The 16,071-nt window shown below is 37.6% G+C and overlaps 1 protein-coding gene across 4 annotated transcripts in view; it reads right to left on the bottom strand.

The window, feature by feature from the left end:
- The window catches only part of SLC44A1 (solute carrier family 44 member 1), a 171,027-nt gene that overhangs the window by 119,351 nt on the left and 35,605 nt on the right, over positions 1–16,071 (bottom strand). For all 4 annotated transcript variants that reach the window (XM_074361927.1, XM_074361930.1, XM_074361929.1 and 1 more), the window contains exon 2: positions 3,469–3,558. In XM_074361927.1, coding sequence (XP_074218028.1) covers positions 3,469–3,558 — 90 coding nt within the window. The remainder of the gene's footprint in view (positions 1–3,468; positions 3,559–16,071) is intronic.

Below are 16,071 nucleotides of genomic sequence, written 5' to 3'. Positions count from 1 at the left end.
TCAGCCTCCAAAGTAGTGGCCCCAAATCTCTTCCCTCTCTACAATGGCTTTATATTTACACTGGCTACCAGGGACATCTTTCTAAACCCAGTTATAACATTTCTTGCTTAAAACTCTTCAGTGGTTTATCAGCGGCTACAACAGTGGGTCTCAACCTTGGTAGAACATTAGAATCACAGAGATTAAATCAGATTCACCGAGGTGAGGCCCCTGAACAAGTATTTTCTTTATTCCAGCTAATCCTAATAAGTAGTTAGTGTTGAGAACCACTTGTTTTCTACCTTAATGGAAAACAGAACGTTAGAAGTACAATTTCGTAGAACAGGGTAAGCATATGTCCAATAATTTCAAAACACTGAATAAGTTCAAATGTGGAAGATGATACCTCTCAAGAAGGCTGAGAGCAATTTACATGAAAAAATACCCTAAGTTCTAGACAATTCAAGCATGGAAAAACCTTGAAAGTAAGGGAAGAAATAAAAGTACAAGCATTTATGATGACATAAACATGTGTAAATAAAAAGATTTAATAATGAAGATGGGTAAAAGATGACAAGATCTTAAAATATTTCAGAACTAGAGGAGAGACAGCAAGCAGTGGGCAAAGAACTGCCAGTGTAACTGAGCAGGACCCTATGGGGTCTTCCGGGGACAGACCCTTCTCCTATATCCTCTGCTCTGGCTCCTCTCTGAAGTACCTAGATGATAGTATCTCAGGCATATTTCCTGAGTTTTTCAGATGCTAAAAACCACCACCAAATGGAAGAAATTAACTGCTTGATGATGGAGAGCACGCAGCCCCCAGATCTTCTGGCATCTAGGGACTTACAGTGTCAACTGCCCTGTTACTTCCACATCAGCAAATCAGAGAATTGTGCAGAGCTGATCACGTACCCTGCAACCCCTCTGCCTCACCTGGCCTTTAAATATGCTTGGCTGAAATCCTTCAGGGAGTTCGGGGTTTTCTTGGGCATGAGCCACCCCATCCTCCTTGCTTGGCCCTGCAATAAATATTTCTCTGCTCCAAACTCCAATGTTTCAGTTTGTCTGGCCTCACTGTGTGTTGGGCACATGAATTTGTGTTCGGTAACACCAGGAAGGGCAGTGAGTAAAGATGTGGCTCGAATATTAGGCTGCAAGACAGCTGAAAAAGAAGATGACTATAAAAGCGGCAGCCACTAGGCGACGAGGTGAAAAGATAAGTAGGAAGTTCCGGTTCCTATTCTATCTTTGCCTCTCATGGGCAGCAGTGTATTCTTAGACAAGCTGATACTTAACCTCAGTATAGTTGCCTGTAAACTGGGGATAAAACTCATTTCATAGGGTAATGGGGAGAATTTAGTGAGATAAATACACATATGAAAGCATCAAGCCCAGGATAATGCTCAAAAAATAGTTTTTGATTGTTTCTATTAAAGGTACTGCAGAATGAAATCCAAAGGCAAAAAAAAAAAAAAACCAAAAAACCAACTTTTTTTTAAACCATACAAAACAAATACACAGGAGACAAAAAAGCTTTGTTCTATATGGCAGGCAACAGAACTTCAAGATTTCTCCAGTTTCCACATGGCAAAATTTGATTTTAGCTCAACTCCAAGAAGGTAATCCATGAAAAGAATCATTCCAAAACAAATAGTGCTATGACTGCATTTAAAAGTACACAAGTACACACAGTGGGTCTTAATTACCATCACGCTGAAATCAGCATTATATTAATTACCATTGCAACAAAACACTGCAGTAAACAAACAGCTCCTCACTCTCCAGTCACTCCCAAATCAGTCTGTTAGCATTAATGCTTGCACTTTCCTGAGCTATTTTAGCACAGAAAATCAAAAGCACCTTGGGTGGCAGGTACGGGTTTTTATAAACATAATTTTGAAAGGTCAGCTGCTATTTGTCCCAGGGTGATATTCAGGGGGATAGAGAAAGGTTGTGGACTAGTTCTGTTAGAAAAGAATGCTCTCTACACTCTGCAATGCTGTGTTGCTACTCCATTAAACCAAGTAGAAACTCTTGAACATTCTACAAGTCTTAAGTTAAGAAATGGGTATTTTGACGTTTTCTAAATATCCTAGGTTTGGTGAAACTGAGCTGTTATCTTTAAAACTAACACTCTTTATTTTACTGGATTTGTATATCTCATCAAGGTTCACTACTTTCTTTTCCTTGATTCAGAAACTGGACTAGTACCTACACTTAAGCCCATTAACCATGATTAGGACTGTGCTATGATTCTCAAATGGCATTTACAAGGTGCAGAGAGACAGAATAGGATAATAAAAGTGATAATAAATAAAAAAAAATAAGATTCCTTACAATAAGAGGTATGGGGAAGAGGAGGTTAAATACACTTGAGTGGAAAAAAAAGGCTGCCTGAGATAGCATAATTGTGTTTTGAGCTGCAAAGACTAAGAAAGAGAGAACAATACTGTCTGCACAATCCCCTTGAGGGAGAGGAAACAAGGCTGGCAGGAAAGAGCACTGGCCTGGAAGCTAAGAGACCTGTTTTCCAGCTCTGCCATTAACTAGCAGTGTGGCCTTGAGATGGTCATTTTCATCCCTGAGGTTTAATGTTCTTAATGTGTAAAGTGAGGGCAATTGACCAGGTGAGGATTTCTAAGTCCTTTCTAGCTCAGAATATCAGCTAGCCCTCAAACAGCTGTTTTCTACCTTTTCTTCCAGCCCAGCACTGGCAGTGACACTAAAGTCCCTGAAGCCTGTGTCAGAAACTCCCGCAGGGCAGAGTGGGGATGTGATCTGAAGAAGCACTGCCTCAACACTTTGCACCAGGGACTCTGCTCCTTCATCTTCCACACCCATTGGAAAATCACCAGCTCCCTTGATCTCCGACTGAGAGATGCCACTTACTACAGTAGTCACAGCAGGCAGCAGGAGCCTCGTATGGGCAGAAGGAAGAAGAAGCAATGAGCAACCAGTCCCTCCTAGAAGAACTCAAAAACATCAGAACTGGAGGCATTGTAGATACCATCTAGCAAAGCCTCTAATTTTACAGAAAGGAACACCAAGTCCCTGAAAGGAAATTCACTGGCAGGTTTGTGTGACTGGGTTGGATAAACAAACACTCAGGGCTTGACTCCATGACCACTGCTCTGCTTACCATGCCATCAAGATCATAGTTCACGGAAATTTACAGCAAATGACCTTGCTTTCTGAAATGATCTAGCCAAACAGACAGAGTTTCAATTATTCCTTCATTTTTAATCCCAGTTTTCATGCAGATCAAAAAACAAACAAAAAAATCAAGGGGTACTAAATACCACTTAACTATACAGGGAAACAAATAACCTGCTTCCTTCAATGGTACCCTAGGGCCTCCAGTTATAAGCAATTCAAGAGGGGTTAAAAACCAATGAATGAATGGATGACAAGCTCCCTCTTTAAAACAACTCCCCATTATCCCCTTGGATCATGAGTTCAGGTTCTCATGACTTGTGAGTTTCTTACCATTCCAATGCAGAAGAGGATAAAAAGCAGCAGCCACGGTATGTCTGTACAGCTACGGTCCTCCAGTGGCTTCCATTCTCGTTTGGAGCTCTAATTGAAAATACAAAATAAGAGAGTGGTAAATGTGAATTTCAGTTACAGTTAGGAAGGCAAAAACATACCACCGACACCTAGATCCCTTCTTTGACTGATAAGTTCCATCTGAACTTTTAAGATACAACTCAAGTATCTGTCCCCTTTCTGTGAATTTTACCTTAACACCCACCTCTCTTCGTGGCCAGGCAGAGCACTGATTCCAATGCTTTTTTGGTATCTCTGTTAGAGCAGTTAGCATGCTGAATTATTATTGATTGGGCTGTGTCCCCAGCAGATCATGAGCTTCACAAGGGAAGAGACTACTTCTCATTTCCCAGCGTCTAACCTGATGCCTGAGGGTTCGCAGTACATACTAAGTAAGGGCTTTTTAAAATGAATAAACAAACGAACAAATCCCTCCAACATCAATCTCAGTGGTAGCTTTTTCTTTGTGTGTCCAGATATTAGACTTAAAAATGTAGAATGTGCTTTCTATATGCTCTCATCTAGGAAGGAAGCCCACTGAAATGAATTCTTATGGATAGATTCTTCTAAGTCTAGTGAAATTCAGGAACGAAAAACTAAATTAAAACAGACAGATATGGGTACTCCTAAACCACCATCCACAGATTTTCATCCTGTTTCTAGAAACTGTAAAGAGTTTCTAGATCAAACACAGAGATATCCTAACTAAAGAACTAGAGACATTCTCAAAGTTAACTTGCAAAGCACTGATTGGGATTCTGAGTGCATTTTTTTTTTGTAGGGCAATAGTCTTAGATTCTCAAGTCAGCTCACAAATTCCTTTTAAACAGAATGTAACTGAAATAGCACTCTTGAGCTTTCTAATGAACAAAAATCCCTGAGTCTCACACCCTTTCCAGGAAACAGTAAGCAGAGAATGGAGAGAGAAGGTAGTCTTGGGAAACTTACGGGAAAAGTTTCTGTGAAAAGAAGGTTGGGGCCTCCAGTGGCTTCTAGGACAAGATTCAGGAAGCTATCTAGAGAAGGCTTGTCAGTAGGAAGTGCACTGGCAGAACGGGGCTAGAGAAAAGGGAGCCCTCTAGTAAAATTAGTACTTAGGGGACCCAGTTCTCAATCTTTCCCTCTCTCTAAAACAATAGTTTTTAACTATGTACCCTTTGATAACCTGATGAAAACTACAGATTCTTTTTTTTAGGAGATAAGCGTATAGTTGCATAATTTTCAAGCAAGTTTACGGAATGCAGACCCCAGGTTAAGAAACTCAACTTTAAAATGCATTTAAAATATCAACATTGAGAGCAAAGAGTTGTAGCTACAATCACTCCTTCCTGACCCTTAAATGTTAACAAGACAAACACCGTGTCCTCAGTTACACTGTTAGTTGTTCATCAACAACCACCAAAAAAACACCCCACTATCCTTGTAGCTTGTTCCCAGACACCCACACAAGAAAACAAAAGAGCACTAGTTAGTCATGGAAAAAACCATACCCCAAGACTCTAATTAGCATTAAAAACCAAGAGTGAGTAGGCAGTTTTTCCCAAAGGAATGTAACACTATGGCAAATGGATAAAGGACTCTGTCCTCCCCTTGGTCCTGTCATTAGTAATCCACATGACTTCAGATAAATCACTGCATCTCTCTGGGTGGCAGGAAGAAGTCAGATTAAATCTCTTAGGTTTCTTCCAAATCTAAAAATCTGTGATCAGGAATGCAGTTTTGTGAAAATTTCTGCTATGACAAAAAAAACGCAAAAAATAATTTGACATTATTCCCTGTGTTATTCAAATAAGAATGCCTGTATTGTGGTCTGTGTTTTGGAAGACAGTTGCACACAGTATGAATAAAGAATGTTTTCTTTGTATTAAATAATTTCAGTCTTGAATAATACCCATTACAGTAAAATTACTTACAAACACAGAATTTGGACATCTCTTTGAAATTCATTATATTTACTCTAAGGTGATTTCTAGAGCAACAAACTATGTTTGTTCATTTTAAAAAACAGTATGTATTAGGGGAAGGGGGAAGCAGTCTCAGACTGATTGAGCATTTTCTTTATTCACAACTATTTTCTTAGTATTTTCACCTCAGAACAACATTCAGCTTTTAACACTTAAATTTTCATCTATAAGGTAAAGAAAGTGGAATTTCATTTCGACCAGAAAAACACAAAAGATTCAATATCTCAACAATTCAATGTCCTGTGGTCCACTTCTGGGCCAAATACATAGAAAATCTTTCACTGAGGGTGAGAAGTAGGGAGCGGATAGGAGTTACAAATAAAAAACAGTGACATAAAATGTAAAAGAATCTGAAAATATGTGTGTGCGTGTGTGTGTATGTATATGTATAACTGAGTTGCTTTGCTGTATACCTGAAACTAACACTGTAAATCAACTATACTTTAATAAAAAAATTAATTTAAAAGAGTACAAAATGTGTAATATGATGAGTTTCAACTACAATAATATATACAGTCATCATATATAGAATATTATCATTACCCCAAAAAGTTTCCTTGGGACACCTTGTACTCAACCTCCTCCCCCTACTTCCTGGCTTCTAAAAACCACCGATCTGCTTTCTATCCCTATTGTTTTGCCTTTTCTAGAATTTCATGTAAGGGGAATCATAAGGTATGAGTCCTTTGTATCTGACTTCTTAAATGTAATGCCTTTTCTTTTTTTTTTTTTGAGATGCATCCATTGTGAGACAGAAAATATATATTGATCTCTGCCCCTTACCTGTTAAGTGGTCAGTCTCCATTCCCCCCAACCCTAGTCCCTGGCAGCCACCAAACTGTTATGTCTCTATGGATCTATCTATTCCGAATATTTCGTATAAATGGAATCATACCAAAAAAAAAAAAAAAAGTACAAAGTTGAGGGGAAGAATACAAAGAAGGGGGTGGTCACCCTCACTTCTCATTCAAGGAGGGGCAGCTTACCTCATAGGTTGTTCTGAAGACTGAATGTGAGCATCTGTCACACAGTAAGCACTAATTCTTGGTTATTATTCTTATTCATCAATACTCACTTTTCAGGTAACCCTCTACCTATTGTTGAAATACCTGTTTAGCAGGTGGACCTTTTCACTAAAAGAATAAAGAGAGTACTAAACTCACCTTTCCCCTTCAGTTTACTAAAATTTCAACGTGAAATGGTGGCATCTTTCATTTTAGCTGCTGTTTTTAATGCTGTTGGTTGTTGATTACTATTAACTAGGCATTATCCCCAAAGCTTTACACACATCATGTCTTCTACCTTCAAAACAGTTCTCTGATGGAGGTATCCCGATTGCACAGCTAAGGAAACTCAGGCTCAAAAGTTAAATAATCAGCCCAAGGTTTCACAACTGTGCAACCAGGATTTGAACCCAAGTCTATGACTACAGAGCCAAAGCCGATGAGAATATCATTTGTTTTGCACTAGTCAGTAAAGAGCAAAAAAATCTCCATTAGTTTTTCCTCATGCTGCAAAATTTGGGAGCCAACCCAATAATTTAAAATCCTAAAGGCACAGAGAAAAGAGTGAGATTTATTAGTCATGAAATTTCTCAAGCGAGTCAGGGAACTCAATAGTTGAAAAAATTTAATGATTCTTTAACAGACTTAACCAAGTGGTAACTGGATTTAATGTTGCCTGTTTCTTCCAATTAAAATCCACATAGACCTAGAAAAAGTAAAATGTTTTACAAAATCACTTTTTAAATGTGATTTTTATCCCTTTCTCAAATTCTACATGAGATTAACACAGGCTGTCAGTCAATGTTAGGTCCTCTCCCCTTCATAGAATCTTACAATATGAGACATAGGACCAAAGTAATCATACTGTCCAAGCCTTTAATGCAACCCAGGGAAGGGAAAGGAAGGGACTTGCCCAAGGGCTATCATTTGATCCTCGACTCTGTAAAATAACATATATATATATATATATATATATATATATATATATATATATATATATATATATATATATATATATAATTGTTAATTATTATATATTCCTGATGTTTCTGTTTTATGAAAGAGAAAACCAAGGTTCAGAGACAATAAGTGGAAAATCGATTACTGAAACCTGAGACATCAAACTCTAGCACAGAAATGGAAACTGTAAGAGTTGAGGAAATGCTAAAAATAAAAAACAGGGTAACAGAGATGAAGAATGCCTTTGTCAGGCTCATTAGCAGACTAAACATTGCCAAGAATCAATAAACTCAAGGATAGATCAATAGAAATCACCCAAAGTGAAACACAAAGAAGAAGAGTGAAAATTAAAAAGCCAAAACAGAACATCCAAGAACTATAGGATAATATCAAATGGTCTAACATATGTGTAATTGGAATCCTAGAAGAAGATAAATGGAGCAGAGGGAATATTAGAAGAAATAATGACTGACAATTTTCAAAAAAATAACAACAAAAAAAATCAAGGCACAGATCCAAGAAGCTCAAAGAATCCCAAGCAAGATAAATACAACACATACACGCATTCACATACACATACGTACACACCCTACACATACCATATGCAAACTGTTGAAAACCAAAGATAGACATCACCTTGATGGTAGCAAAAGGGAGGGAAAGAGGACTCTACATACAAAGAAGCAAAGATTAAGCAAACTTCTTGTCAGAAACTATGCAAAGCAAAAAAACATGGAATGACATCTTTAAATTACTGAAATAATTTTTTAAGAGATTATTAACTCAGAGTTCTATTTAAAAATTTATTAACACAGAATTCTATACCCAGAGAAGATGTCTCTCAGGAATGAAGATTTTTTTTCAAACAAAACCTAAGAGAATTTATCAGCAGCAAACCTGAAGTACAAAAAAAAAAAAAAAAAAAAAAAAGTTAAAGTCCTTTGGGCAGAAAGAATATGATACCAAAGTTGGATATATACAAAGAAATAAAGACGTCCCCAAACAGGTAAAATGTAGTTTTGAAATTTTCCATGATAAAGTATTTTAAAAATAAGGGTATTTTTAAATATGTATATAACAACATTCACATTACGCAGTCTTCTTGCACACTTTTACAAGATTAATAACCTAGAAGGTAGAATTACAATTTTTAATACTAGTACTGGACCATAAAAAATAAATCTAAGCCAGACCACAGCTGATGTCTGCCTCATGTTTGTATTATATTCATATCCTTAAAGTTAGGGAGGAACAATGTTTAACATCTTCACATTCCTTCCTCTATTTTACACATCATAGATTTGAAAAAAATAAAAATAAAAAACAAACTTCACAGTATCTCTTACAGAAGTCACAGTACGGGCAACTATGTTCTGGACTCTGCGTTCACTAGGAGCTAAAACCAAGGCCTTCTGATGAATCTGATATGCTCTATGTAGGGTGTGTATTTTTTAGGAAATAAACCTATAAAAAGTTTTGTTCTAAATTTCCATGTTTTTCCTAATGAAGATATAGTAGTTGAGCAAATGTATTTGTAGATAATAGTCACAAACAGAGGTTTTGGACAAGCAATATGTTACAGTCCATCAAAGCAGGCATCCCTGGAGGGCATCAGCAGTAACAGGGCAGGCAGTGTGGGCCAAGCCAGGGGACCGATCAGGTAGGAAAAGGTCTGGCAGATGGGAATCTAGTTCAGAGTAGGCAGGGCTGGCTGGATTAGAAAGATATGAAAAGATCAGAAAGGTAATAGCAACAATCCAGAGTTAAGACAAAAAGAGTCAGCTAGGTCTCAAGTATGGAAACAAGTAGGGTTCAAAATCCAGGAAGTCAGAAGACATCTAGGTGATACCTAAAGGCAGAGACTGGATGTTCCCTGCTCCCCTTTTACACTCTGTGCACTGTCTGTATGACTCTCTCCTAATTAAGACAGAAGTACAAAGATTCACAAAAGATTCCAATCAAAATTTAGTCATCTATTGCCTAATGCTATGAGTCTTCCCTGGAAACACCAGATTTTTGTAAACATGGTTTGAAAATAAGGGAAAATGTTTTTTAAAAAATTGCTATAATCACCTATACAAAGAAGTTACTTAATTTTTCAGGTAATACTCTTAAGCATTCTGTTGGTTCTTCAAAGACTGAGCACCACACAAAGAACCAGAGATTCAAAGTCGGGTAAGACAGCCTGTACCGTCAGAGCTCCAGTTTAGCAAGAGAGACAAACTAAGGACTGATGAAAGTTGCCAAAAGAGAGATGTCTAGAAAGTACTGCAGGAGTAGAGATGGGGGTGGGGGGCCATTAAGCAAACATTTGTAAGATTTGTTGAAATTACCTCATAAACTTCTGAAGGTAAGACTAAAAAATATCCTCTGTTGTCTAAAACAGAATGTGTTTTGTGCTCAAAACATACTAAAAATTCTTGCTAGCTCTGATGGAGAAATATTGACTGCCAAATAAGAATTATTCCACTCAGAGATGTTTAGTAGTAAACAAACCGAACATTAAGTTGGTTTAAAAAAAGAAAAATCAGCCATTTTTCTCACTTTGTATCCATTAACATTTCTTTATACTAGATTTTATGGCTGCTCCAGTTAGAAAGGGGTCTTTTAGTTTTGGAAAAGAGGAAACATATCTTCCTTTGTTTTCTGGCACAATTAGTGCAAGGCTATAATTACTAAGCTACTAGAGTAATATTTTCATGATGTCATTGGTGAGATCCCCACTAACACTGAGTTAAGTACTGTCTGGTCACATTTATCTAGAGCTGCTGTAGGCTGGAACTTCTGGTGGACTGCAGGCTCCCTTGTCATTCCCCCAGTAGAAGCCAGAGAACTGCATTCTCCTTCCTCCAAAGCAACAGTTAAGTGGCAATCTGGGAGGCTGGTCCAAAGAAAGAAAAGTGGGGTATAGGCAGTGTTAACCCGTTGCAAATAAAAGACAAACCAGAGTTGATTCCAACACCACTTGGGCCAGCAATTCACAACAACACGCCTCTGTGTTTCTATCAGCTGAGAGGTACGCCGCAAGTATTCATTACTGACAGTTAAGTACTGAGGCTTAGAAATGTAAGCAAAATCCAGATTATCCTTATGAGGGCATCAACACATGTTTACGCCCCGACAGGCCAGCAATAAGGAGAGTTAAACCGTTAGGCCAGGAATTGCAATAAACTGAAGCGTACACCTAACGACGGGCATACAAACGTCATCCTTCCGTGCGCCTACATCTTCACAGCATTGATCCATCCGTGCTGCCCTTCCCAGATTCCAACGAAGCGCCAACTCTGTGTGTGAAGGCCAAAGCAAGCTAAGATGTGGTCTGTCACGCGGCAGATTCCCATGATGAATCCTTGAGAAACGTTTGTTAATTTGCTGAACAATCAAATCCCCTCCTCCCAACTTTTTTTTTTTTTTTAACATCACAGTATCTACTTCCTATGTAAAGAGACCACCTCCAAAACAGACTCATAGTCCCAGGGGCTCTACTACAGTTTTCACTGTCCCAACCAAAGAGCCGCTATGGTAGTCACTGAACGCATCTCCAAGGTCACTGCCACACAGACATCTGTGATTTAAGTACACATGTCACAAGCATTGGACTATCTGTGAGGACTTTATTTTGTTCATGAGAATCTGTTTTACACAAAAACCTCCAGTATTAAAGACAAATAGTCATACACGCCAAATCTTCAAAGCTCTCTCCAAGGACATCCTGGTTCATTAAATTCCCCAATATGCTTTTACTTGCACATAGGGGTAACAAAAGAATAAAAGAGCTGATGTGTATCATTTGTGCCACAGTTTTCAACAGAGTGAGCAGAGCTGATGAAGTTGGGTAGCAATAAAACATGGAGGCTTTCAGCTTTCTGTTCACAGCACCTGAAAATAAAATCTTGTAATAGGATTTTGAAAGACATTGCCTGTCCTTTGGGAAAGCTCTCAAGGATTTGGAGTGCATAACTACTTACAGTTACCATAAGTAATCCGTTTCATTTGCTAAGCCTGGTGATGGCAATTCATGTTTGAAAGGTAAAAATAAAAGCCTGATTTTAACAGGCCGTTAAAGGTAGTAAGATACATTGAGTGGAAAAATACAGGCATCTGTGTCCAACAGCTTTTCTTAGTTCATGAACTTTATGCTAAATCACAAACATTCATCTGTTTAAGGAAAAAGGGGGAAATGGCAGCTAGAGCTGCTCTACTGTACACAGAGACAGGAAGATCAGGGGGAAATATGTTGCCAGTGACTTCATTCCTCCCCCGAATGCCCTAAAAAAAAATAAATAACTGTGGGTCTGTTACAAGGAGGTCCTTCTTCCATCAGACTTCTCAGTAGCTGCCTTTCTTGTACATGAGCACATGATAATGACTGGACAAAGGCCACGTTCCTCCTGCCCTGCAACATAGCTAACAGCATCTTTTACCTCTATCATCAGTGAAACACAAACAAAATTATACAGACAAGCCTTGTCTGTAATCCTCAAATAGTATTTCTAACTTGTCTTTTTTCTGAATCAGTGGTAAGCAATGTTTTCAATTTAAAATTACTGTTTAGGTTTTTTTTTTTTTAATTATACAGTTTTTATGGGCTTCATTCCCTCCCATAACTTGAAAGTGTCAGAACATCTTCAGGACTTGATGATACCAAGGGCAAACTGACAGGACTCTAAGCTGTACCTTGTACCTCCCACCTGCTACCGTGCAGCCAGTTTCTGGATAGCTAATGGATTTACTGACTTTTCTCACTATGTGGTACCCATTTCTTTTAAAACAGGAATTCATAGGCACTCAAAATAGGATTCTCATTCCAACCTTGCTTCCTTCCCTTGACAAAATGGCTAAGAATTGACTTGTGGAAAGTATGATGACTTATGGAGAAGAAGCATGAAGACTACACTGATCATATCATAGCTAATGGGTGAGTGGAAATGAGTAAATGTATGTCTTAAACAAAAATTAGATATTGTCTTTGCCAACAAAGACGTTTTTCGTCCACAACAATTATGCACAGAAATAAACATATGTTCAGTTCTGTGGCAGTGCCTAGGAACTCTTAAGGGAACAAATCCCTATTACAGTTAAATAATTTATGAAAATATAGATTACATTCCTTTTTTGTGTTTCTATAGCACACTATGTACAAACCACCATCATGATAATTATCATTTCACATTATAATTATTTGCTTCTCCAGCAGATTACAAATTTTTTGAGGGTAAAGGATGTTTCTATTTTTTGTTTAAATCAGGGATCAGATTACCTACCCCCCTCAAAAAAAAAATCAGGGATCAGCAGTGTTAAAGTAAGCACTTAAAATTCTTCAAATGAAAGCCTATTTCACACAAAACAACGCATACAGAATCTTCCCCTAAGTGGATGAACATATAACGTCCATTCTTCCCACCTACTGCCTGCTTCGGGGCAGGGACTTGCTGGTTTTATTCGCTGCTATATCCTCAAGTAGATGAACACTGCCTGGAGCACACAGTAGGCTCTCAGTAAACTTATTTAATGGGTGAATGAACAAGGCTAGGTCTTTTACCATTCGAGCAGCATAATGTTAGAGCAAACATCCTCACTGACTCTCCTGTATAAGATCATTTCCCTATTGCATCACAGGCTGGCTCCTTTTTCCCACAGATATTACAGAGAAGAGCATTTCCCAGAGATGTTTGTCAATAGGTTTTATGGGAAAAATAAATTCCAGATCTAAATAAGTTTTTTTTGGAAATTCTAGTTAACAAAGTCTAGTCTTTCAAGCAAGACTTCTCTGAGACCTTCTCTGAGACTCTCCAAAACCTATTTAGTCACATACCCAGTAGGAGCCATAAATATAAACAGGGCGAAGCTCTCTCACAGTACATTTCTGGAAACCAAAGTATAAGGGTTCACAGTTAGGACTGATGCTACCACTGAAAGACACTTTCAGAATTAAAGGTGGTCAATCCTACTCCAGGGCATGTATCTGGAGGAAACTCTAATTTGGTAAGATACACACATCCCAATGTTCATAGCAGCACTATTTACAATAGCCAAGACATGGAAGCAGCCTAAATGTCCATCAACAGATGACTGGATAAAGAAGTTGTGGTATGTGTGTATATGTACGTGTACACACACACCCACACTGGAATACTACTCAGCCAAAAGACAATATTAATGCCATCTGTGGCAACATGGATGGACCTGAAGAATATCATACCAAGTGAAATAAGTCAGACAGGGAAAGATAAATATCATTTGATATGACTTACATGATATGACTTATAAAACAAAACAGAAACTGACTCACAGACATAGAAAACAAACTTACAGTTACAAGGACTGGGGGAAGGGGGGGAGGGATAAATTCAAAGTTAGGGATTTGCAGATACTAACTACTATATACAGACTAGATGAAGAACAAGGTCCTACTGTATAGCACAGGGAACTAATTTCAATATCCTGTAGCAACCTATAATGAAAAAGAATATATATATATGTGTGTGTGTGTGTAACTGAATCACCATGCTGTACCTCAGAGACTAACACATTATAAATAGACTATACTTCAATTAAAAAAAAAAAGAAGAAAAAGTGGTAGTAAAGGCTGGAAACACTGGTTGGTTAAGACTATGCTGATACTGAGAGCAATGTAAATTGGTTAGACACTTTTGGAAAGTAATTTGGTGATACATTTCAAAAACCCAAGGAAATAATCTAAAACATTAAAATAGCTGCAGATGAGATGTCCAATACAGTGCTATTATGAGACAAAATTAGAAATTAACTATCAAATAATAGAAAATAATTAAATATGAGAATGGAATATTAAGCAATCATAAGAATAATTACGAAGACCTTGCATAGTAACATACAAAAATGATAAAAAGTTGTGTTTAAAAACATGGTATGAAATTATATCATGCTCTGGTTATTTATAAAATAGTACATCAAATGCACAAGCTTTAGAAGGGGATTGTGCAATTTTTAAATAGTTAGATTTATAATGTATCTTTCTCATTTTGATTTCCATTAATGCTATAATTATGGAAGGAATACAAAAAAAGAGAAATATTCACTCCCATTTCTCCAGATTATGCTTTTTCTACTCCCTCAGTATAGCATCAGCTATAAACAGCTGCAGTATCAAAACTACCAGAAAACATTCAAATCATTCTATCTGACACTTATTGACAGGAGATCAGAACATTCCAAACATCACTAGAAAGCTGTACACTGAGAATTGCCCAGGCAGGAGCAAGATTTCTCCTGAAGAATGGAGGAGAACTGGCAACATCACAGAGAGAACGCAGTTTAACAAACGTTAGAGAGGAAATATATCCCTGTAGTGAGAGGAACACATACCTGGGTGGGAATCCTGGATCCTCTTCAAAATAAAGGAATGTGACCAGCTAACCTGATCTTTCCAATTGTAAGGTGAAGATGACTCCCTACACCATGCACTGTTGTTTCCAGGATTAAGTGATGTTAAATAAAGCTCCTAACTAGAACCAGGCCCTAAACCATTGTGCATATCCTTTCCCAAAGGAGAGAATGAGAAAAATCTCCCCATGAAGCATCTTAAAAAGTGAATTCTCACGAATATTCATCTCAAACATTGAAAAGCTGCTCCCATCCTGTATACATTCTAAAATGTGTGCTTGAAAAGTGAAAAATGAGTTGTAAAGGAAATACAACTGGGAGAAATTAATGAGTGCACAGTTTTATAGATACTCGAGGTAAATGTAAGAAACAAATGGTAACTTTCAAATGATAATACACCAAGAGAAAGAAATGGTTTCCTGTACCTTAAATTTTTTAAAGGGAGTTGAAGAAAACATCAATTCTAAAACCCATAGTCAACCAAATTATTTCTTAAAAAGTCCAACCATTCAATAATTATTCCACAAGAAAAGAACTATGTTGAAACTTAAGAGAGATCCTTAGTTTATTTTCAACTTTCTATCTTTCTCCTCCTCTTGATAATTTACCTTCCTCATCTCTGGGTTCTCCACCTTTTCTCTCCTCCCTTCTATAAAAAAAATTCATTTGAGTTCACGTGTGAGGGTTGCTGAAATGACAGACAAAAATGCACATATGTTTATTGAAGGTGGAAAAAGGTCATGGATCAACCTTAAGAAGATTGCCAAAATAATCTGTTTCATTTGGAGTACTTAGTTAATGACTGTGTAACACTAAATGCAGACTATAGCTAATGTTACTGAGCATAATCCATGTGCCAGACACTTTACCCATATTAACCCATTTAATTTTCACAAGCCTATAAGGTTTATCCTATTAGTATTCCCATTTTACTGATGAGGAAACTAGACAAAGAGGGGTTAAGTAAATTGCCCAAATCATAAAGCCAATAAGCAGTAAAAAAAAAAAAAAAAAGAAAAAGGCATGGATGTGAAGCAGGTAGTTGAGCCCTAAGGCCCATGATCGCTCTGCTCCGCCTTATTTACTGTGGTTAACATATTCTGTGTGGACACTGTGGACTGATGTATGTGGAAGGGAGGAGAGAAATGAGAGACATTATAGTTGACCCTTGAACAATGCAAAGGGTAGGAGCACCTATCCCCATGCAGTCAAAAATCTGCATAGAACTTTATAGTCAGCCTCTGTATCCA

Source organism: Camelus bactrianus, chromosome 4 (genome assembly GCF_048773025.1).
Source record: "Camelus bactrianus isolate YW-2024 breed Bactrian camel chromosome 4, ASM4877302v1, whole genome shotgun sequence".
Taxonomy (NCBI): Eukaryota; Metazoa; Chordata; class Mammalia; order Artiodactyla; family Camelidae; genus Camelus; species Camelus bactrianus.
The sequence above is the reverse complement of the archived record's forward strand: the minus strand, read 5'-3'. Positions and strand labels throughout refer to the sequence as shown.